At 37.3% G+C, this 25,559-nt stretch overlaps 1 protein-coding gene and 2 pseudogenes across 8 annotated transcripts in view; all 3 read left to right on the top strand.

Annotated features, from left to right (window-relative positions):
- The window catches only part of BMAL2 (basic helix-loop-helix ARNT like 2), a 98,151-nt gene extending 82,221 nt beyond the window's left edge, over window positions 1-15,930 (top strand). For 7 of the 8 annotated variants that reach the window (XM_025879747.2, XM_073877802.1, XM_073877803.1 and 4 more), the window contains 3 exons: window positions 12,291-12,369; window positions 14,021-14,129; window positions 15,484-15,930. In XM_025879747.2, coding sequence (XP_025735532.1) covers window positions 12,291-12,369; window positions 14,021-14,129; window positions 15,484-15,617 — 322 coding nt within the window. In that variant the 3' untranslated portion in view covers window positions 15,618-15,930. Of the gene's footprint in view, window positions 1-12,290; window positions 12,383-14,020; window positions 14,130-15,483 lie in introns of all 8 variants that reach the window. The other variant, XR_012373959.1, reaches the window with a different exon arrangement.
- On the top strand, window positions 7,873-8,882 carry LOC112830088 (small ribosomal subunit protein uS2-like; annotated as a pseudogene).
- A 5,156-nt stretch (window positions 15,931-21,086) lies between the features above and the next one.
- LOC112830019 (secreted frizzled-related protein 3 pseudogene) lies at window positions 21,087-22,039 on the top strand (annotated as a pseudogene).
- The last annotated feature ends 3,520 nt before the right edge of the window (window positions 22,040-25,559 follow it).

The raw sequence follows: 25,559 nt of genomic DNA, 5'->3' as shown, positions 1-25,559 counted from the left end.
ATAGAGGAAAATTCTAAAAACTAAAAGTAATAGAATAAGATTAACCCTAACAGATACTAAAATATAAAGCTACAGGCACTAAAACATTTCACTACAACCCACAAATAGATTAATGGGAAAGAATAGATTTTAGAACTAGACTCAGACACATATGGGAATTTATTATATGGTAAAAGTGGCATTTCAAATCAGGGGAAGTGGATCAAACAATTAAGGACATTATAATAACTCTATATAACTATTTGGGGGGAAAAAAGCTGAACACCAACTTTATTCTTTATATTAAGATAAATTTCAGATAAACCAAAGAGTTCAAAGTAAAATTTAAAAACTAAAGAAATATTTCAAGAACAGAGATATGAGTTTTTATAATCTCAGTTTAGAATGTCCTTTCTAAACATCACAAAAAATCCAGAATTCATAAAGAAAAAAGTTGATAAATTATATAAAGATTCAAAACTTAAGCTAATAACCATTATGACAAAGGTAAAAGATTAATAAATTGCAAAAAATGTGTTTCATGTGATAAAATGGACTTAATATAGCTTCCTATATGAAGTTTTATGGTATAAGGAATAAAGTTATTAAGCTATTTAAACTTTATAAATAAACTATAATTTTATTAACTTTTATTTATATTAAACTTTATATAGAGCGTAAAGTTGTTAAGTAGTTTTTAAAAAATAGCTCATTAAAAAGTTGGAGAATAGAAAAAAATTATAAATGGTCAAGAACCTTCAACAATTGTTCAGCCCTCACTGGGTGTTGTATGTAAGTGATGAATCACTGAATTCTACCCCAGAAGCCAATATTGCACTGTATGTTAACCGACTAAAATTAAAACAAAACAAAATAAAAACAGAAAACAATTGCTCAACCCCACTCATAGTTACAAATATATACAGCTGACCCTTGAACAACATGGGGATTGGGGATATCAACCACCTTGCCAGTCAAAAATCTGCATATAGGGGCGCCTGGGTGGCTCAGTCATTAAGCGTCTGCCTTCGGCTCAGGTCAGGGTCCCAGGGTCCTGGGATCGAGCCCCACGTTGGGCTCCCTGCTCCACGGGAAGCCTGCTTCTCCCTCTCCCACTCCCCCACTGCTTATGTTCCCTCTCTCGCTATGTCTCTGTCTGTCAAATAAATAAATAAAATCTTTTAAAAAAATCTGCATATAACTTCTGACTCGCCCCAAATTTAACTACTAATAGCCTACTATTGACTAGAAGTCTTACCAATAACATAGTCAATTAACACATATTTTGTATGTTATATGTATTGTATGCTCTATGCTTACAATAAAGTAAGCTAGAAAAAGAAAATATTGAGAAAAATCATAAGGAAGAGATTCTGTTCCAAGATGGTGACATGAGAAGACCCTGAATTCATCTCTGCCACAGACACACCAAATCTACACCTATTTATAGAGCAGTTTGTCCTGAAGAAAAACTGAGGGCTGACTGAAGAGCTTCTGTACAAGTGAAGATAAAGAGGCCACATAAAGAATGGTAAGAGAAATACACTGTAACAAAGGGAAAAAGGGAATCCCCACTCCTGACACTGCAAACAGCAGTGGGAAGGAATAGTACTGAGGGATTGTGAGCAGATTTGTCTGCCATGGGGCACACACAAAAAAGCACAGTTTAGAAGAGCAACTAGAATATACAGGAACCAGCCTGGAACTCTGTCAAAATAGCAAGGGAGCTGCTGGAACTCTGTCCAGGTCAGAGGGGCTGGCTGCCCCAGTTTACATTCACCATCTACCCTGAGAGTGTGGATGGGAGCAGGGTCCTATATGCACATGCTAGCTGGCCTATTGCTTCAGTGAGCCCCATGCCCCTAGCCCACACAAACTCTGCTGTCCCACCAAGGCGGTCCCAGTATAGTACATACTAGGACACACCTGGTCAGTGCTCACTACAGCTACAGCTACAGCTGTCTTGCAAAGATGACACAGATGCAAAGTACCCCCAGAATACTCCAGGCCTAAACCACTTCAGTTCCACATGACTTGCTAGGGCACCCCTAGTGCAGGCATTCTGGGACCACCTGGCTCATACTGCATTAGCTCCAGACACTCCATCAGGGTGCCGTCTTTCCAATGTGTCCCAGAACCCTCACACCCAGCCCTGCATTGTTTACAGCCACTCTGCCAGGCTACCCTCTGTGTGGAGAGCCCCAGGAACCTGCAGCTAGTACTGCCTCATCTCTGCTGTTCTGCCAGGGCACCCTTGGTGCAAAGAGCCCTGGGCCTATGCTGGCCCATGACCTCTTTAGCTCCAGCTATCCCACCAGCACAGCCCTAGCACAGAGTGTCCTGGGATCCTCACCCAGGCTAGCCCTAGCTCTAGCTAGTCAGCAAAAGTCACCAGGCTCAGTCTACACAGGGGACAACCATACACAAGTCCATTCCTTCAAGTTTAGGAGAAGTAGCTATTCCACCTAATTCATGGAAACAAAAACAGTAAGTCAGTCAAAATGAGAAGACAGAGATATGCACCAAACCAAACAACAAGACAAAACCCTAGGAAAAAAAGTAAATGGAGATACCCAATCTATCTGATAAAGAGTTCAAAGTAATGCTCAAAAAGATGCTCACTGGATTAGAAAGAAGAGTGGATAAACTTAGTGAGAACTTCAACAAATTAATAGAAAATATCAAAATAATCAGAAATGAAGAATACAATGACAGAAATGAAAAATACAATAGAGGGAGTCAATAGTAGATTAGCAAATGCAGAAGAATGGATCACTAATTTTGAAGACAAGGTAATGGAGAGCATCCAAGCTGAATAGCAAAAAGAAAAAATAATTTAAAAAATGAGGACAGGTTAAGGGATCTCTTGGACAACATCAAGTGAACAAACATTTACATCATAAGGATCCCAGAAGGAGAAGAGAGAGAGTAGAGGGCAGAAAACTTATTTGAGGAAGGAAATACTGCTAAAAACTTCCCTAACCTGGGGAAGGAAACAGATAACAAGATAAACCCAAGGAAGTCCACACCATGACCCCAATATCTTTTGTTTTGGTGTTTAAATTATTAAGAGAGGATTTTAAAAGCAGGAGGAGAGAAGCAACTAGAAATGTTTAAGGGAAACTCCATAAGGCTATCAGCTGATTTTTCAGCAGAAAATTTGCAGGCCAGAAGGGAGTGGTATGATATATTCAAGTGCTGAAAGGAAAAAAACCTACAACTAAGAATATTCCACCCAGCAAGACTATCATTAAAAATTAAGGAGAGGTAAAGAGTTTCCCAAACACAAGTTAAAGGATTTCACCACTGCTAAACTGGCCTTACATGAAATCTTAAAGAGAATTCTTTAATCAGAAAAGGCCATAAGGAAATTACAAAAGGAAAAAATTTCACTGGTTAAAAAATATACACAGTAAAGGTAGTAGGGTCAACCACTTATAAAGCTAGTATGATGGTGAAAAAACAAATGTAGTAAAATCAATTACATCAACAAAAATTAGTTAAGGGATACACAAAAGTAAAAGATGTAAAATATGCTGTCCTATACATAACATGTGAAGGGGGGAGTAAAAATATAGTGCTTTTAGACTGTTGAGCTTAGGAAACCATCAGCTTAATACAGACTGCTATATACTTTGGATGTTATATATGAAACTCATGGTAACCACAAGCCAAAAATGTGTAATAGATACAGAGAAAATTAAGAGAAAGGAATCCAAGCAAAACACTAAAGAAAGTCATCAAATTACAAGGGAAAGGACCAAGAGAAAAAAGGAAAAAAGAACTATAACAACCAGAAATAAGTGAACAAAATGGCAATAAGTACATACTTATCCATAATTACTTTAAATGTAAACGAGCTACATGCTCCAATCAAAAGACATAAAGTGAATCAATAGATAAAAAAAACAGACCTATCTATATGCTGCCTATAAAAAAAACTCACTTCAAAGCTAAAGACACATACAAACTGAAAGCAAAGGGATGGAAAAAGATATATCATGCAAATGGAGGCAAAGAAAAAAAGCTGGGGTAGCAATACTTACATTAGACAAAATAGACTTTAAAACAAGGACTATAGCAACAGATATAGAAGGCTATTACAGGGGCGCCTGGGTGGCTCAGTCGGTTAAGCGGCTGCCTTTGGCCCAGGTCATGATTCCAGGGTCCTGGGATCAAGCCCCACGTTGGGCTCCCTGCTGAGTGGGGAGCCTGCTTCTCCCTCTCCTTCTACCTGCCACTCCCCCGACTTGTACTCTCTCTCTAATAAAAAATAAAAAATCTTAAAAAAAGAGAGAAGGCTATTACATATTAATAAAGGGATCAATCCAAGAAGAGGATATAATAATTGTAAGTTTCTGTGCACCATGATTATACAGTCAATTAATCGATGACAAAGGAGGGAAGAACATACAATGGGAAAAACAACATAGGAACACCTAAATATATAAAGAAAACATTAACAGACATAAAGGGGGAAATTGACAGTAGTACAATAGTAGGGAACATTAACACTCCACTTACATCAATGAATAGATCATCAAGACAGAAAAATCAGTGAGGAAACAATCACTCTGAACAACACATTAGGCCAGATGGACATAAAAAATATATACAGAGCATTCCATCACCAAATAGCAGAATACACATTCCTTTTAGATGCAGAGGAAACTTCTCAAGGATAGATCACATGCTGGTCCACAAAAGAAGTCTCACTAAATTTAAAGAAACTAAAATTATATTGAGCATCTTTTCTAACTACAACAATATGAAACTGGATATCAATTACAAAAAACAAAACAAAACCCTGGGGAAAAAAAAAAACTCATGGAGACTACACTACATGTTAAACCACCAGTGGGGTCAGTGAAGAAATCAAAGAAGAAATAAAAAAAAAAATACCTGGAAACAATAGAAAATAGAAACACTACAGTTCAAAATCTTTGGGACACAGCAAAAGCAGTTCTAAGAAGGAAGTGATACAAGCCTTCCTCAGGAAACAAGAAAAGTCTCAAACAATGTAACCTTCCATATAAAGGAACTAAAAAAAGGACAAAATCCAGAGTTAGTAGAAGGAAGGAAAAATAAAGACTAGTGTGGAAATAAATGAAAGAGAGACTAAAAACTCTATTATTAAAAGATCAATGAAATTAAGAGTTGATTCTTTCAAAAGATAACAAAATTGATAACCCTTTAGCCAGACCCATCAAGAAAAAAGAGGACTCAAAATCGGAAATGAAAGAGAAGTTGCAACCTACACTGCAAAGGATTATAAGAAACTACTGTGAAAAATTATATGCCAACAGCAAATTGAATAACCTAGAAGAAATAGATAAATTCCTAGAAACATACAGTTTTACAAACTGAATCAGGAAGAAATAGAAAATCTGAACAGATCCATTACTAGTAATGAAATGGAATCAATGATCAACAAAATCCCAACTGAAGTCCAGGACCAGATGGGTTCACAGGTGAATTCTATCAAATGTTTAAAGAAGTGTTAATACCTATTTCCCTCAAGCTGTTCCAAAAAATAGAAAAGAATGTTTCCAAGTTTATTCTATGAGGCCAGCATTACTCTCATACCAAAATAAGACAAAGATACTACAAAAAAACAAAAAACACAAAAACCCTGTATGCCACTATCTCTGATGAATGTAGATACAAAAATCTTCAGGAAAGAATTAGCAAACCACATTCAACAATATATTAAAAGGATCATTGAACATGATTAAATGGGATTTATTACAGGGATACAGGGATGGCTCAATACTTGCAAGTCGATGAACTTGATACACCACAATAACAAAATGAATATAGAAATCATATGATCATCTTAACAGATACAGAAAAAGCATTTGACAAAATTCAACATCCATTTATGCAAAAAAACTCAGCAATGTGGGTTTAGAGGGTATATACCTCAACATAAATAAAAGCCATATATGAAAAAACCCAGAGCTGACATCATACTCAATGGTGAAAAATTGAGAGCTTTTCCTCTAAGACCAAGACCAAGAACATCCCCCCTCACCGAGTCTTAACCACAGCTATCAGACAAGAAAAAAAATAAAAGTCATCCAAATTGGTAAGGAAGAAGTAAAAGAGTTACATTTTTGCAGATGACATGGTACTATAGATAGAAAACGCTAAAAACTATTAGAATAAATGGATTCAGTAAGTTGCAGGATACAAAAATCTATAGAAATCTGTTGTTTCTATATCCTAATAACAAAGCAGCAGAAAGAGAAATTAAGCAAGCAATTCCATTTACAGTTACACTAAAGATAATAAAATATCTAGGAATAAACTTAACTAAGGAGATGAAAGTTCTGTACCTTGAAGAGTAGAAAATATTGATGAAAGGAATTGAAGATGACACAAACACAAGGAAAGACATACCATGCTCATGGATTGGAAGAATATTAAAATGTCCATGCTACCCAAAACAATCTATAGATTCAATACAATCTCTATTAAAATATCAATAGCATTTTTCACAGAAAATCCTAAAATTTGTATGAAACCACAAAAAATCCCAAATAGCCACAGCAATCTTGTGAAAAAAGAACAAAGCTGGAGATATCATAATATTAAATTTCAAGATATACTCTAAGTCTATGATCAAAACAGTACGGTACTGGTGCAAATATAGACACATAGATCAACAGAACAGGATAGAGCACCCAGAAATAAACCCATGATTATATGGTCAATTAATCGATGATAAAGGAGGGAAGAACATACAATGGGAAAAACAGTCTCTTTAATCAACAGTGCTGGGAAAACTGGATAGCTACATGGAAAAGAACAAGATTGGACCACTTTCAGGGCACCTGGGTGGCTCAGTTGGTCAGGTGTCTGCCTTTGGCTCAAGTCATGATCCTGGAGTCCCGGGATGGAGCCCTACATCAGGCTCCCTGCTCAGTGGGGAGTTTGCTTCTCCCTCTGCCCCTCACCCCATTCATGCTCTCCCTCTCTCACATAAAGAAGTAAAAATCTTAAAAAAAGATGATTGGACCACTTTCTTATATCATACACAAAAATAAACGAGATGGATTAGAGACCTAAATGTGAGAACTGAAACCATAAAATTCAAAAAAAAAAAAAAAACATAGGCAGTAATCTCTTAGACATTGACCTTAGCAACAGTTTTCTAGATATGTATTCTGAGGTAAGGGAAACAAAAACAAAAATAAACTACTGGTTGGGGGGTGCCTGGGTGGCTCAGTCGGGTAGGCAGCTGCCTTCAGCTCAGGTCATGATCCCAGGGTCCTGGGACTGAGCCCTGCATCAGGGAGCCTCAGCAGAGAGCCCGCCTCTCCCTCTCCGTCTGCCTGCCACTCTGCCTACTTGTGCTCTTTCTCTCTGTCAAGTAAATAAATAAAATCTTAAAAAATACACTACTGGGACTACATCAAAATAAAAGGTTCTACACGGCAAAGAAAAGCATCAACGAGACTAAAAGGCAATCTACTGAATAGGAGAAGATATTTGCAAAAGATATATCTAATAAGGGGTTAATATCCAAGGTAAAGAATGTATACAACTCAACACCAAAAAGACCCTAAACACCTCAATTTAAAAATGGGCAGAGGATCTGAATACACATTCTCCAAAGAACACATCCAGATGGCCAGTAGACACATGTAAAGATGCTCAGCGTCAATCATCATCAGGGAAATGCAAATCAAAACCACAATGAGATACCACCTCATGCCTGTCAGAATGGCTAAAATCAAAAGACAAGAAATTGCAAGTGTTGGGGAGAATGTGGAGAAAAAGGAACCCACATGCACAGTTGATGGGAATGTAAATTGGTGCAGCCATTGTGGAAAACAGTATAGAGGTTCCTCAAAAAATTAAAAATAAAAATACCGGGGCACCGCTTTCCAAGCTACCTGGGGAAGGGTCCATATGGCGTTGTTTTGCGTTCCCGTCGTAACTTAAAGGGAAACTTTCACAATGTCCGGAGCCCTTGATGTCCTGCAAATGAAGGAGGAGGATGTCCTCAAATTCCTTGCAGCAGGAACCCATTTAGGTGGCACCAACCTTGACTTTCAAATGGAACAGTACGTCTACAAAAGGAGAAGTGATGGTATCTACATCATAAATCTGAAGAGAACCTGGGAGAAGCTTCTGCTGGCAGCTCGTGCCATTGCTGCCATTGAAAACCCAGCTGATGTCAGTGTCATATTGTCCAGGAATACTGGCCAGCGAGCTGTGCTGAAATTTGCTGCTGCTACCAGAGCCACTCCTATTGCCAGCCGCTTCACTCCTGGAACCTTCACTAACCAGATCCAGGCAGCCTTCCGGGAGCCGAGACTTCTGGTGGTTACTGATCCCAGGGCTGACCACCAGCCTCTTACAGAGGCATCCTATGTTAACCTGCCTACCATTGCTCTGTGTAACACAGACTCTCCTCTGCACTATGTGGACATAGCCATCCCTTGCAACAACAAGGGAGCTCACTCAGTGGGTCTTATGTGGTGGAGGCTGACCAGGGAAGTTCTGCACATGCGTGGCACCATTTCCCGAGAACACCCATAGGAGGTCATGCCTGATCTCTACTTCTACAGAGATCCTGAAGAGATTGAAAAGGAAGAGCAGGCCGCTGCTGAAAAGGCTGTGACCAAGGAGGAATTTCAGGGTGAATGGACAGCTCCAGCTCCTGAGTTCACTGCTACTCAGCCTGAAGTCGCAGACTGGTCTGAAGCCATGCAGGTGCCCTTGGTGCCGATTCGGCAGTTCCCTACTGAAGACTGGTCTGCAGCTCCCACTGCTCAGGCCACTGAATGGGTAGGAACAACCACTGAGTGGTCTTAAGCTGGTCTTCCACAAAGGCAAACAAAATGGAAATAGAAATGGAAAAGGTTGACGGAAAATAAACAGTTTGTAAAAGTCGAAAAAAAAAATACCGGGTCACCTAGGTGGCTCAGTCGGTTAAGTGACTCTTGGTTTCGGTTCAGGCCATGATCTCAGGGTCGTAAGATCAAGCCCCCATTGGACTCTGTGCTCAGTGTGGAGTCTGCTTGAGATTCTCTCTCTCTGTCCCTCCCCCCACTTGCACACACACACTCTTTCAAGTAAATAAAATATTTAAAAATAGAAATACCTATATGACCTGTTAATTCCATTGCTGGGTAGTCCCCAAAGAAAATGTAAACAGTAATTTGAAGGGTATGTGCACCCCTATGTTTATTGCAGCATTAACAACAATAGCCAGGATGTGGAAGCAACCTAAGTGTCCACTGATAGATGAATGGATAAAGTGTTATAATAGTGTTTACACAGTGGAGTACACTGATCAGTGGTTTGTCTGCGGTGCAATTATTGCTAAAAAGTGGTACACACACACACACACACACACACACACACACACACACACTGGAATATTACTCAGCCATAAAAAAGGAATGAGGTCTTGCCATTTACAACATCATGGACCTAGTGGGTATTATACTAAGAGAAATAAGTCTGACAGAGAAAAATACCACAGGATTTCATTTATATGCAGAGTCTAAAAAACAAATGAACAAACAAAAAGCAGAAACAGAGCCATAAATGCAGAGAACTGATGATTGCCAGAAGGGAGAAGTGTGGTGGGATGGGCAAAATGGGTGAAGGGTAGTGGGAGGCACAGACTTCCAGTTATAGAATGAATATGTCAGGAGGATAGAAGGTGTAGCATGGGGAATATAGTCAATGGTATTGTAATAACATTGTATGGTGACAGATGGCAGCTACGTTTGTGGGGAGCACAGCATAATGGATAGAGTTGTTGAATCACTATTTGTATGCCTGAGACTAGTGTAACATTGTGTTTCAACTAAACTTTGATGTAAAAAAAAAGATGAAAATCATAAGATATATTTACAGTACTGTATTTATCAAAGAAAATTCATGTAAAATTGGACCCATGCAGTTCAAACACCTGTTGGTCAAGGGTCAGCTGTATATACAAAATTAAACAATAAGGTGATGCTTTTTTCACTTATAAGACTGTCAAAAATTTGAAAGTTTCATAATACTCAATATTGGTGAGTGTAAGTGTGAGTAAGTAGTAACTCAAACTGTAGGAAATAAACTAATGCAACTACTCTGGAGGGCAATTCAACAGTACCTATAAAAAATGTAAACGAATATCGTCTTAGACTCAGAAATTCTATCCCAGGAGCAAATATTCTTACACAACTGTGCAAAGGTCTATGAATAAGACCATTCACTGCATACTTGTTTATAGTAGTGATTCAAATATTTATCACAACCACAACTTGTTATAGCATACCCTTACAATGGAGTACTGTGCAACTGTTAAGAATTAGGTAGTTCTATTTATATTAATATGGAAAGCTCTTCACAATATAGAGTTAATAGAAAGCACAGGAATAGAAGAATAGTATGTATAATAATTCACCTGCGTAAGAAAAAAGTATACATGTTTATATATGTGAGTATGTGTGTTTATAGGCCCATAATTATTCATCTAAAACCCTTGAGACAAATAGTCCTTGAACCTAAAACTTCTTTGGATTTTAGAAAGATCTTGTTTTGGAATTTGAATTTTTTAAAGAGAGCAAGTAGTTACATCATAGGCAGCACCCCATAATCAATTAAATTAGTATTTATGCTTTGAGAAGTATTTACAGGTTAAATGATAAAATGTATGGGAGGAGAGGCAAAGAGTTTGGGGTACATACATTAAATAAGATTGGGGAAAGAATTATTGAAGCTGTTTGGTGGATAAATGGTCTTTCATTTTATTATCTACTTTTACATCTTTTTGAAGTTTTCCATAATAAAAGTTTAAAGATCTATTTCTGGAGTGAATTTTTGTAAATATTAGCAGGGTAAAGTTGGATAAAACATTAATTAGCCTTATCAGGTCAGATTTTGCTGAGGTCAGATCAATTAGTGATTTTGCTGCCACATCAATCATGGAAAATCTTTGTTTTCAAGGCATTTTGGATTTTGGAATTGTAAAGAAAGAACCTAAAACTCCACAATCTATATAGAAAGTTTCTTCTCATATTTACACCTAGGTGTTGGAGGTTGGGAGATATAGAAGAGGGAAGAAAGTTTTGCTTTTTATTTTCTACCTTTTTGTAAGCCTGAATTTTTCAAGTTTTCAGATTAAAAACTTTACATTGAAGAAAATCACTGAGACATTGTCATCTGACTATTGTCTGCCCAATTTTATTCAATACTGAATAGTTGCAATATGCTATATGCTTTAAGTATTGAAAGTATTATAAATCATATGTACAAGGATATGCATTTAACCCATCATACACTTTGATCATAAATTTCTTTACAACACTAATATGTAAAACTGACAGTAGCATATAGTTAATTTTTAAATGCTCGAGTTTGTGGTTTGTACATTCTTGGTCTTTAATCCTGTACTGACTTTCACTATAAGATCCAGGTTTCCTTCCAGATTTAAGGTTTTACAACTGACTTAAGTAATGAAAAACACTGTATCAGTGAAGGACATTTTATTTTTGTAATTGTGGTAAAATATACACACAAAGTTTAGCATTTTCACCATTTTAAGTATATAGTTCAGTAGCATTAAGTACATTTACATTGTTGCACAATCACCACCACCATCCATCTTTAGAACTTCTTTCACCTTGCAAAACTGAAACTCCTGTTAAACAATAACTTCCCATTTCCCTCTCCCCTTAGCCCCTGAAAATCACCATTCTACTTTCTGTCTCTATGAATTTGACTACTCTAAGTAGCTCATGAGTGAATCCTATAGTATTTGTCCTTATATGATACTGTCAAAGTCTTGAAGAGACTAATATTGTCAATATTAACTCTTGAAGAATTTATGATTAAAGCATAGGATTTTGTTTATGTTGTTTTGGGTTTCGTTGTTTATATACTTGGGCGTGACTTATTATAGTAAAAATATGACATTTTTCACTTAAATAGGTTGCAGGATATTAGGAAGATTTCTTTACTCAGTTCTGTTTTATTAAGAAACTAATAAGGAATGGATTCTTGATGTGAATGCCTATTCTGAACTATTATTTATTATTCCATTACTTTACCACATGCTGTAATAAGACAAGCAACATGATTTACTTAAGAGCTCTTACCCCAGAGTTCTATTGTTCCTATTTACCACAGGTGTTTTTCAGCAGTCCATAGTAAAAAATAAACATGGCACTGAACAAGTTAGTCTAGTTGTGAAAACTGTCATGACATTCATTCTCCTGTTTTTCACTGTATTTTTATCAGGTTATGTATTTAGAGGAAAAATCACCTTAGAGAAAATATTTATGTGTCATTTTTTGAAGGTTACAGTCTTCTTCCTCCCTTGATGACTCAAGTCCAACAGATTTAATGAAAGATTCTCATGCTATCAACTGCAGGAAAGTAAGTCCAATAAGTAACATTCATGACGTAAGTGGGTGAAATTTGCTCCTTAATTATTTCTTTTGAGAAAAGATGCCATCCTATAAAATGAACTCTTCCCATGTTTTCAAGAGGCAATGTAGAATAGTGGTTGACCGCAAAGTTGCTGGGCATATACTGTCTGGGTCCACGTTGTGACTCGGACACTTACTGCTAGGTAACCTCAGGCTTGTCATTTAAACTCTGTGCCTCAATTTCCTCATCTGTAAAATAGGGACAGTAATAGCACCAAACTCAGAGTGGTGTGTGAATTAAGTGATTTGATACAAAAACAAAAACTTAACAGTGCCTGGTACATAATATGTGCTCAATAAATGGTAGCTATGATACTATTTTAAAGGGTTCCAATTCAGTGGATTAAATGTACTCCTTATGGTCTGGAAAAAAATTTTAATGCTATAAGCTACAAGTATTACATACTGTTTAATTCAATTTAATAAATACTCCGTTATTCAAAGTACATTGTTGCATATACAAAATTGACTAAATATAGTGGTAAATATCTGAAAGAGTCACATACAATATAGTTCTAATGTATCCCAGGCAACAAAAAGATCTAAAGTAGGCCTATAAACAAAGTGGTATAAAAAAAAAATAGAAAAGAGAAATTAAATCTGACCAGGGACAAAAAGGAAATTGAAAGAAAAAAACATTTTTATACAAATGTCATGTGTCTTTTGGTCTAGTATTTAGCTTTTGCTCATACATTTAGCCAGTGTTTATTAGGTACCCATTTTGTGCCAGACAATAGGCTAGAAGGAGGGACTTAAGTCGTTCCAACATAATCTCCAAGTAGTATACATTATGTAGACATTTTGTAGATCAAGTTCATCAACTTAATAAAACAATATAGGTAAATGATGCATTTTTTTTCCACCAAGCATTATTGCATTTATTTAGTGTTCAAAATAAGGTTTAAGGTTTAATACCATACATTGCTTAAGGGTATTTATATAGATGCTAAAATTATAAAAGCAAAAAGAAAATTATTAACCTAAAACTCAAGATCGTGGTTACTTTAGTAGAAGAGGAAAGGGGATGTGATCAGAGGACAACTTCCAAGCTAATAAGTTGTCAGTAATATTATATTGGTAAATGATGTATGTTGATGAGCTACATGAACTATTGAATTGTTTGGTCTGTAACTGTGTAACAGTATGATAACTATTTGGAAAAGCCTCTAGTTTAATCCATTTCCCACTCCAAAGTACTATTTCCCATTGTAGTTTCGTGTGAGATAGAGTTTTACCATCATTTTTCTTAAAAACAAAGAGCTTTTCCTCCTTAATCCAGAACTTTTCCTTATATAACGTACATTCAGTTATCGTTACAAACAATGCAGACTTTGGAGTCAGGTGAATGGGTTAGAATTATGGCCCCAACACTTGGGCAAGGTATTAGCCTCTTTAGCCCTCGGATTCCTGACCTCACAGCATTTGAAACATGAAATGAGGGGAAACCTGTGGACTGGCACACAGTCCTCGGTGAATGCAAGTGGTCATACCGGTGAGGGCAGTGGTGGCATTGCCAGCAGGCCTACGTCTGATCATTGCTAAGAAGTCTTTATTTCATTCAAGTAGAAACCTTACTATTTATTATTCTGTCTTTTCAGATGTCAAAAAAGGAGTTGATTCCACTAAATCCTTCTGAAATAGGCAAGCCAGAGGCTACAAGGCAAAACCAGAGTGCTGTTCCTCCCCATAGTCACGAGCCACTCCTTGGTAAGATTTCTTGGGCAACTGCCCGCCATTTTAGTTTTCCAAACACTTTCTTATCATGATATTTTCAGACAAAGGAGACTTCTAAAGCAAAGATTTTTAAAACTAAGATTTTTCCATTCAAAATCCTAAATACAATAATCATCCTCGACTTCAAGGTGGATGCTACTCAAAGCACCTGTCATTAAAAATTCTGTTATCGATGGAATTAGTTATGGGTATTGTTAATACATACCATTTACATAAAACTGAGGTACTTATATTTAGGGAAAAATGTCCATTTCCAAAAATAAGAACTTTTAAATGTACTAATCATAAAGTGTTTAAGATGTAATTATTCACTTTAACTATGTTTATGTAGACTCAAACCAAGAAAATTGAAGTGACAGTTTTATACCATCCATAACAAACATTGATCTACTGGAAATATATGTTAAAGAGAATCAAAGAACTTGAAAGAAACTGGACTTCAGCTTCACAGAGAGCCACATATTAATCATCTCAAATTCTGTTGTACTTTGGAAGATTTCTAGAGAACTTTGGCTAATCTGTAGCTGTGTGTTAATCCATGATTTCTAGATCCTCTTCCTTAGCTCTAACTTAAAACTTATTTCTGTGGTTTCTTATTATTTCCTTTTTTCAATAAAAAATCTGCATATTATCCCTTTTATTAGATTTTTCAGATTTTTGAAAGCGGATGCTTTTGTGCCAGCCTTCTCTTTCAGATTAAAGTAGTGCAGTATTTTCACAAGGCAGATTAAAGTTAAGTTTATCCTTCCAGACTCTATATAGACACATGCATAAATGCTGGCCCCTAGCTTCCAACTGTCTGGGAGTCAGTACCTTTTAGTGCTGTTATTTTCTTTTCAAAAACTCATAGATCACCTCACTTATGTGCATCAAATGAATTCTGTGCAATTTCTCTGACAGCACATGGTTATAAAAATAGGTGACCCATTTAAAAATATATCAGCCTTCTGCAATTTAAGACCTATGCTTTGCCTTCAAAATTACCTTGTATAGTATTCTAGCCTTGCGATTTTTGGTTTTTTTAAGTTTTTATTTTAATTCCAGTTAGTTAACATACAGTGTAATATTACTTTCAGGTGTACAATATAGTGATTCATCAGTTACGTACAACACCGGGTGTTCATCACGAGCGCACTCCTTCATCCCTACCATCTATCTCTTCCATCCGCCTGCCCCCCTGCCCTCTAGTAACCATCAGTCTGTTCTCTGTAATTAAGCCCCTGCTGCTTGATTTCTCTTTTTTTTTTTGCTTGCTTTGCCATTTTTAATGGTATTTATCTTTTAACCTTCAAACATCCTTACACGGATCTGTATTTTAATTTGATAGGCGAAGGTGCCCAGCTGGATTTTGATGCCCTGTGTGACGATGACACAGCCATGGCTGCCTTCATGAATTACTTTGAAGCAGAGGGGGGCCTGGGAGATCCCGGGGACTTCAGTGACATACACTGGACTCTCTAGCATTTGATTTTTAATTCTTACAAATTAGGAACGTGTTAAAGTATTTCATTGACAAAAAGCTGTATAATCTTCTGTACTATATTGATACTGTTTTTATCTTTTATTCCTATTAATAGTCTACCAATTGTTATAGATGTGCACCTTACTTCCACAGCAGTAGGGGGGGAAATGTGATGTTTCCCTTCACAAAGAAGGGCTCAGAGTTTCCGACAGACCTCTTTTCTCAGTGACATGGCTTAAAACCCACTAGTTGCTATCTTTTTGTTAAAATATTTCTCACCAAGAATATCACATACATCTTGTTTCGGTTTTATTTTCTGATGCAGTTTTTGAGTGTGGGGAATTTAATCTGTTGACATTTTCCTGTGTCTAAGATTCATTTATAATGGATTTATAATAGTAGATTTGTAGAAGTTGGGGCATCTCCATTTCTTGTATATTTCCTTAATTGAGGATAGGGCTTACACACTTTAAGAAAACTCTGAGCACTTGAACATTTAAAGAGACAGTACAATTGGTAGTCATAATTGCAGTGAATCCTGTATTCAGTCATTTTAAACTTGGGCAAGCGTAAAGCCAGGATAGTTTGGTCAAGCACTTGAGATGGGCTTTAAGTGAGAGGATTTATTTAAAACTCAGGAAAAAAAACCTAAGGGACTTTTGACTTGGTTTTACAGAAAAGGAAAGATCTTGGGCCCTAGATCTTGGTAATTATCCTTTGCATGTAAGAATTATCGCTAATATACCCAATCAAGATTTTCATTACATATAAAACCAGTTGTTGGTACAGAAAATGTGCTTAGTAAAAGATTAGCCCTTGAGGAAAAAACAAGCGCAGGCAGGTTAAATGTCTTGTGTAAAGTCACAGTTAAATTCATATTTTTAAAATGTTTAATGTGTATAAGTCCATTTCCTTATACACATTTGGGAAAGCAACGGTCTCCCTGGTTAAATGATTAGTTAACTGACCCAGGAACTAGTTGTGGCCTTCTAGAATAGGCAATTACAGTTACTGTTGTCTGTAACCAAAGGTAATTATACAAACGCTAAGTATAGTTTTGAAACTGAGGCAATAAGAAAGAATTTAAAAACCAATTTTCTAGCTATAATTACAAATTTGGAGATCAGTTTTTTAACTAATAATTGAGAGGTGGCTTATCCTGAGTACAAGAATAATATTTAAAATCGTATACGTATGTCTACGTATACGTAGACCTTGCTGAAGGTCATACTTTCATAATACTGTATGTTTTCATAGTTCTTTCTAGTTTACCAAGTGTGTTTTCATCTATTTTCTTTTGTGCCCCACGAATGAAAGTACAATAGGCTAGGAAGCTAATGGGGAAGCCGGAGGCTCGGCTGTGGAGGATCCAATGCAGTTCTCTTCCTCCATGTGGTGCTACACTCTCCAGCAGATATCTTTCCAAGCCTTGCCCCAAAACAAAGCATTATTTTGACCTTGCATATTTCTTTAGGCTGTACGTAATAGGTTAGAACTTCTGTCAAACAGGTTAATGGCAAACATACCCACAGGCAATAGTCCAAAAGCACGTGTTCCCTTCAGGTGGGACCTCTGCAGTAGCTACATGGGGAAGGATGTATTGGCACATTGTCCTCCAGCCGATACAGGGTTCCCGCGATATTGGAGGGTCAGCACCACTCCCAGTTCTGGCACTGAGGGACATGCAGGTTTACAATAAGCCAGAGAAACCCTACAAGATGGGGGAGATTGGTTTGCAGCAGGCTAAGCGTGATACTTTTAAGTCTGAAGAAGGAGGAACAATCACATCAGTTCTGTAAGTCTGAGGCCGTACCAATGTAACAGTTTAGAGTCTAAACCATTGTGGGTTGGCTTGGCCTCCAGAGTTGACCTAAGCCAGGGGTAGCAAGATGAGTCACTGTGGATGGATGGCCTTGAAAGCAGAGGGGCAAACCCTCCTGATCCAAGGATCTGGGAGACAGAGTTTCTAGAGGCCATCGATGCCACACACAGAAGCAGTTTTTTCTCTTTGCAAGAGGAAGGGTTAGTCCATAGACCGGTGGGCAGATAGCCAATTGAAGGCTTTGATCCTTTAAAATAACCCACTCAAGTATTTTTCTGTAGATCTTGTCCTGGACCCAGAATCCAATCCGTGCAAGGTAGGATAACTGTAGCTCTCCCATGTTTAGTGTTTTCTCCAAAGTGTGTTGCATTTACGCTGAATTGCTGTTAGGAGTGACAGATATTTTTATGGCTAACCCTATATTACTTTTTCTCCTACCCATTAATTTCCTGCATTTTGATGAAAAGCATCTACACATTGAATGAAATCATAAAAATATTCTAGTTCTGTCTCTTTTTTTTCCCCTAAGTCTAAGAATTACTTACAATGACATAGTGGAGTAGGGAAAAGCCTAGAATCAGAAGGAGCCCGCTCAGCCTAAATTTAGCTGTGTGACCTCAAGGAAGCCATTTAAACACTCTTTATGTGCCTCGGTTTCCTCATCTGTAACAAGAGAACTTGATCTCTCAGTTTACTTCCAGTTCTGATTCTGTGATTCTGATCCACGGGACTTGAGCTTTAGGGTCAGACTCTAGAACTGTGTTGTCTTGTATGACAGCCACAGGCCATGTGTAGCTATTGAGCACTTGAAATGTAGCTAATGCAAATTGAGATAGACTGTAAATGTAAAATGCATACCAGATTTCATACATTTAGTATAAAAAGGGAACATAAGACATCACATTAACAGTTTTATAATAGGGCACCCAGCTGGCTCAGTCAGTGGAGCATGCGACTCGATCTCAGGGTCGTGAATTCCAGCCCCATGTTGGGCATAGAACTTACTTAAAAATAAATAAAAATTTGAAAATAAATAGGAAAACTATCTTTTAAAAACAGTTTTATATTGATCATATACTCAAGTATTTTGGATATACTGAATTATATAAAACATTAACATTTTACTTTTTACTTTTTTAATGTGGCTACAAGAAAATTTTAAATTACCCATGTGGCATATATTATATTTCTATTGGACAGTGCTGCTCTAAAACATTTTATTAAGTGGATATTATTGAAGTAGACCAAAGGTTATACCATACTATGATATTTACCTCTAAATGCTATGGTTTAAGGAACAATTGTTTATTGATTCTTGATTTAGTATAATCAAATAACTGAACCTCTATCCATGTGTCAAGATTTAAAACTTTTTGAAACTAGTAAACCTGAAAATGTTATCAGTTCATTTCATTATATGATAATAACCTGAAATCAAATAAAACTTGGGGTATATGTTGACACCTTATTGCAGTCACTAACCCCGGAAATCCATTGAGAAATAGGAAAATAGAGAATGGATGCTTTTGTTAAATAAATGGGATTAAAGTATTTCATTACAGTGTCATAGTGGGAAAAGGCTATATTTATTAGTCCTATTCTTTGAGGAATTTCTATAGCATCTGGGCAGAGTAAATGAAATAACCACTACCTAGTTATTGGACCACGTTTAGTAGTGTCATTTCAGATCCTGCTCTAAAGAAACATCTACCACTCAGGTAAGTCATTGTTTGTCTCTGAAATGGAAATTCAGATTTGCCAAGCACAGTTATGAGAAGAGCAGGGAAAAGATTAAAATGATCAGAAGCCATCAAGGAAAACTGCCAAGTGGCCACTAGGTGTCACTTTTCCATTTCTAGAGTGCTTTGTTTTCATTAATTTTTCCAAGTTGTACAGGGCCTAGGGGAGGCATTTATGACTTGTATTTAGATTAGGTCTGCCTCCTGGTGTGGGTTATTTTATGAGAAATGCTTTTTAAGAGAAGTCTGGGAAGATGTTTCCCATATAATATAAGAACTTTGGTTTAAGATGCTTTCCAGATGTGGCTCCAGTAAAAGGTGACCATAGAAAGAAAACTTGTCTAACCTGGAATATGCTTTCTGAATTCACTTGAGAGTATATTGTATGTGTGTGTCACTGCTCCTACATTCCTGTGCTTAGCTTTGTTTTTTATACAATTTTTAGCTCTTTTCCAGTTTACTTGTCCTTGTCTGTATATTGGGATTTTTAAAATTTTTGTGGTAAGTAATGAAAAGAGTGAAATTAAACTATATTTTATAATAATTACCAGTTTGAAGTTTTTTAAACTTATTAAACCTCCTCCAAAAAAGTTATCTCCTTAACTACTTTCTAAAGTGGAAACATAGACTAGATGATCCAATCTTCTCAAACCACTAGGCAGAGAGGTATATTGAACTACATTACTCTGTCTATATTTGTGTGTGTTTGTGAGGGTACGCTAACTGCTGTAACCATCCTCCTGTCCACAGTGGCACTCAGAACTTCCCAGTACATGTTCTTCTTCTACGTGCCAATCTCAGTGGAAAGAGAGCTTCTCTATTTCCTAGTAATTCACACAAAAATGTCCATTGTTTGGGCCTTTGGATCAACTTGGTTCACATAGATTTTCCTGGGGTCACCAGGCTGGAATACAGATTGGTTGGGTTTTGGTTACATGCCCAAACCAATTTTTGTTTTTTGTTTTTTGTTTTTTTTTAAGATTTTATTTATTTGACAGAGACACAGCGAGAGCAGGAACACAAGCGGGGGGAGCGAGAGAGGGAGCAGCAGGCTTCCCTCTGAGCAAAGAGCCCGATGCAGGCCTCGATCCCAGGACCCTGAGCTCATGATCTGAGCCGAAGGCAGATGCTTGATGACTGAGCCACCCAGGCGCCCCCCAAACCTGTATTTTAAAGGCATCCTTGAAAGGGAAAAGATATCAAAAATAGCCAGCTGCCTGACATTCTAGGGCCAATGGAAAGAATGGGGACATGTGCAGCAAGGACAATGGAAAACTTGGAATTTATGATGGTTGAGGATTTTGGAGGATTGTGGGGTTAGCTATGGGAACCTGGAGTCTTGTTTTTGGTTGTTCGGGGGGGGGCGGTGAGAGGATAGTGAGTAGCAGCAAGGTGTGTCATGTGTTTGTAACATTGGTCATCTTTTTTAATACCCAGCCACCAGATGCTTTGGAGGACTCTGTCTATTGCTTCAGTCAGTGTGTGTTTAGAGACTCCATAAAGAGTTGTCTTAAGTTCTTGTCCAGCTGTGTGTCTCTGGCGTAGGATGTATTTTCTTAGGCACTCCTAGTTCTTAAGCTCACATTTAGGTAGTATTTTCCACATTTATTCTTGTCTATGAGGAAATCAGTCCCATTTTACCTTGCGAATAAATAGGTCACATTTTTTTGTGATAATTTTTTTCTTCAAAAGACAACACTAAAATAAGAAGGCTAGATTATGGAGATTTATAAGTTAATGGAACTCTTGAAAAATCTTTTAGTCCAGCTCCAAATGGTGATATAGGAAGATCCTGAATCTACCTCCTCTCATGGACAGACCAAATCTACAAGGAGTGAGAGGAGACAGTGAAGCAGACCTCTCAGAGTCCTTGACACTGCTGCATCCTACCCCATCCTGCCACAATCATGGTCTGCATTAGTCTAGGACAGATGCTACCGTGGGCTGGGCTTGGGCTGCTTGCCCTGGCTGTGCTCTGCCTGCTGTGGATTCCTGGGACCAGCCTGCAGCCTGCGAGCCTGTCTGCATCCCTACCCTAGCACACAACAAAGATATCCAACCACTTGTGCCACAGTACCCAGACCAATGCCATCCTGGCCACTGAGCAGTTTGAAGGTCTGCTGGGCACCACCAGGAGCCCACATCTGCTCTTACTCTGTGCCATAGACATATTCATCTGCACCATTCCTTTCAACAAGAGCACATTTAGTTCTGCAAGTCTATGTGCAAGTGGGCCCAGAGGCCTGCAAGCCCATCTTCATCAGGTAAGCCACCTGTGGTCTGAGAGCCACGCCTACAAGGAACTGCCATTTATGACTGGGGCACGTACATCTTTCACAAGGCCATCATCACCGTGGACAGAGTGAATTTCCTATGGATCCTAGTAATGGAAACTGTAGAGGGGCAAGCAGTGAATGCCGCAAATGTAAACCTATTTGGGCTACATAGAGGACGTAGTTGCAAAGCAATTATAACTATGTCATTCAGGGAGGCTAAAGGTAAGAGATAAAAGACCAAATGCCATGGTGTGACTGCACTAATTGAGGTGAAGGAGCTTCTAAGGGCTTCTCTAATAAACATTCCAAGCACACCATTAACCTTTACACCAATTCTGGCTGCCTATGTCCTCATTCATATTAATGAGTAGTATATCATTATGTGTTATGAAGGTGAGTGATGCTCCAGATTACTCTTGGTGGAAAAATATTGCTGAGAAATGGAAGGATCAACTTTGTAAAAAAGTTAAGCACTGGGATATGAAGCTCTGTCATCTTAGAGTAAAAGTGATTCTAGCCATAGTAATTCCACTCCGAGTCATACGTCTGGCAGGAACTCTAACCCCCTACAAGCACACAGCTAAAACCTGAACATGATAATCTGTTATTTACCATGTAAATGGGTATTACCTCCACTTTTCTCTTTTTTTCCTTCCCTTTTTTGTAGTCTGAGTTTGGATCCTTAAATATAATATATATATATTCAACTTAACAAAAAATACAATTTATAACTAAATTGTGAAAAGTTAAAGACAGGGGGAGAATCTTAAAAGCAGTGAGGAAAACAAATTGTTCCCTACAAGGGAACCCCCATAAGACTATCACCAGATTTTTGAGCAGAAATCTTACAGGCCAGAAGGGAGTGGTACCATATATTCAAAATACTGAAAGGAAAATAATTCTGCCAGCTAAGAATACTCTATCCAGGAAGCCTATCATTCAGAATAGAAGAGATCAACAGTTTCCCCAAACAAAAATTGAAGAAATTCATCACACCAGGCTTATAACAAATGTTCAAGGGAACTCTATGAGTGGAACAGAAAGACCATAAGCAGGAGTAAGAAAAGGGGAAGGACCAAAGCAGTAAAATTAAGAATATCTATAAAAATCAGTCCAGGGATTCCCAAAATAGAAGTATGTAAAGTATGACATCATCTACATGAAATGTGGCAAGGGAGGGAGTAAATTTTTCGTTTTTATTTTATTTATTTTAGAGAGAGAGCATGCTCGAGTGTGGGGGAGAAACAGCAAGGGAAGGAGAGGGAAAGGGAAAGAATCTTAGGCAGACCCTACACTGAGCACAGACCTCAGTCTCATGACACTGAGATCATGACCTGAGCTAAAACCAAGAGTTGGATGTTCAACTGACTGCGCCACCCAGGTGTCCCCAAATTTAGTGCTTTTAGAATGGATTCAAACTTAACCATCAACTTAATATAGACTGCTAGATGCATAAGATGTTATGTATAAGCCTAATAGTAACCACAAATAATAAACTGGTAATAGATATGCAAAAAATAAAGAGAAAGGAATCCAAGTGTATCAATAAAGAGCCAGCAAACCCACAAAAGAGAGCAAGAGAAGAACTACGAAAACAACCATAAAGCAAGTAACAAAATGGCAATAAGTATGTAACTATAATAATTACTTTAAATGGACTGAACACTCTAATCAAAAGACAGAGGGTGACGGAACGGATGAAAAAGCAAGATCCATCTATACGCTGCCTACAAGAGACTCATTTCAGATCTAAAGACAACTGTAGATGAAAAGTAAAGTGATGGAGAAGCATCTATCATGCAAAGCTGGGGTAGCAATACTTATACTGGACAAAATAGACATTAAAACAAAGACTGTAACATGCAACAAAGAAGGACACAGCATTACAACAACAAAGAGAACAGTCCAATAAGTAGATATAACAACTGTAAATATTTATGCACCCAACATGAGAGCACCTAAATACATAAAGCGGCTAGTAACAAACTTAAGGGAAGCAACTGATACTAATGCAATTAATAGTAGAGGATTTATGCACCCCATTTACATCAATGGATAGATCACCCAAACAGAAAAACAAATATAAAGCTTTGAATAACACATTGGGCCAGATGCAACTAACACATATATTCAGAACATTCCAGAATACACAATCTTTTCTAGTGAACATGGGACTGTTCCCAGAAGAGATCACATGTTAGACCACAGAACAAGTCACAACAAATTAAAAAAAGATTGAAGTTATATCATGCATCTTTTCCAACCACAATGCTATGAAACTAGAAATTAACCACAAGAAAAAATCTGGAAAGAACACAAATACATGGGGGTTAAATCACATGTTACTGAACAATGAATGAGTCAACCAAGAAATCAAAGAGGAAATAAAAAATACATGGAGACAAATGAAAACACAATGATCCAGAATCTTTGGGATGCAGCAAAAGTTGTTCTAAGAAGGAAGTTTATAGCAATACAGGCCTACCTCAAGAAGTAAGAAAAATCCAAACAATCTAACCTTACACCTAAAGGAGCTAGAAAAGGAAGAACAAACAAAACCCAAAACCAGTAGAAGGAAGGAAATAATAAACAGTAGAGCAGAAATAAACAAAATGGAAAGAAACAAACAAACAAAATGACCAGATCAATGACAGCAGGAGCTGGCTCTTTGAAAAGATCAAAATTGATAAATCTTTATCCAGACGAGAGAGAAAGAGAGAGAGATTCTAATAAACAAAATCAGAAATGAAAGAAACACCACAGAGATACAAAGGATTATAAGAGAATATTATAAAAATTATATGCCAAAAAATTGAATAACCTAGAAGAAATGGATAAATTCCTAGAAACATAACCTCATAAAACTGAATCAGGAAGAAATAGAAAATTTAAATAGACCAGTTACCAGCAATGAATTGAATCAGTAATCAAAAAATTCCCAACAAACAGGGCACCTGGGTGGCTCAGTTGGTCAATGGCTGCCTTCAGCTGAGGTTATGATCCCAAGGTCCTGGGATCGAGCCGAGCCCGGTGTCAGGCTCCCTGCCTGCTTCTCCTTCTCCCCCGCTCGTGCTCTCTAGCACTCTATCAAACAAATAAATAAAATCTTTTTTAAAAATTCCCCAAAAATCAAAAGTTCAGGACCAAATAGCTTGACAGGTAAATTCTACCAAATATTTAAAAGAGGAATACCTATTCTTCCCAAACTATTCCAAAAAATAGAAGAGGAAGGAGAACCTCCAAATTCATTTTATGAGGCCAGCATTACCCAAACACCAAAAAAAAAAAAAACAAAAAAAAAAAAAAAAAAAAAAAAAGTGAACTATATACCAACATCTCTGATGAACAGATGTAAAACTCTTCAACAAAATGTTAGCAAACTAATACAATAATACATTAAAAAAATTATTCACCATGATAAAGTGGGATTTATTCCTGGAATGCAGGTGTGGTTCAATATTTGCAAATCAATCGATGTGATACATCACATCAACAAGAGAAAGGATAAAAACCATATGATCATTTCAATAGATGCAGAAAAAGCATTTGACAAAACACAACATCCATTCGTGATAAAAAACCCTCAACAAAGTAGGTTTAGAGGGAACATACCTCAGCTTAATAAAGGCCATATGTGGAAAAAACCCATAGCTAACATCATAATAGTGAAAAGCTGAGAACATTTTCCCTAAGAATAGGAACAAGACAAGGATGTCCACTCTCACCCCTTTTATTCAACATAGTACTGGAAGTCCAAGCCACAGCAAGCACACAAAAGAAAGGAATAAAAGGCATCCGAATTGGTAAGGAAGAAGTAAAACTGTCACTATTTGCAGATGACATGATACTATATATAGAAAACCCTAAAACCTATCAAGAAACTGAATAGATAAATGAATTCAATAAAGTTGCAGGATACAAAAATCAATATACAGAAATCTGTTGCATCTCTATACACTAATAATGAAGTAGCAGAAAGAGAAAGAAAAACAACCCCATTTACAATTGCACCAAAAATAAAATACCTAGGAATAAACCTAACCAAGAAGGAGAAACACCGGTTTCTCACCCATTAATCTGGCTGCCGTTTCACCAGTAACAAAC

Source organism: Callorhinus ursinus, unplaced genomic scaffold (genome assembly GCF_003265705.2).
Source record: "Callorhinus ursinus isolate GAN/ISIS: 27379988/994484 unplaced genomic scaffold, GSC_fseal_2.0 scaffold27, whole genome shotgun sequence".
NCBI lineage: Eukaryota > Metazoa > Chordata > Mammalia > Carnivora > Otariidae > Callorhinus > Callorhinus ursinus.
This window is presented reverse-complemented; position numbering and strand designations above follow the sequence as displayed.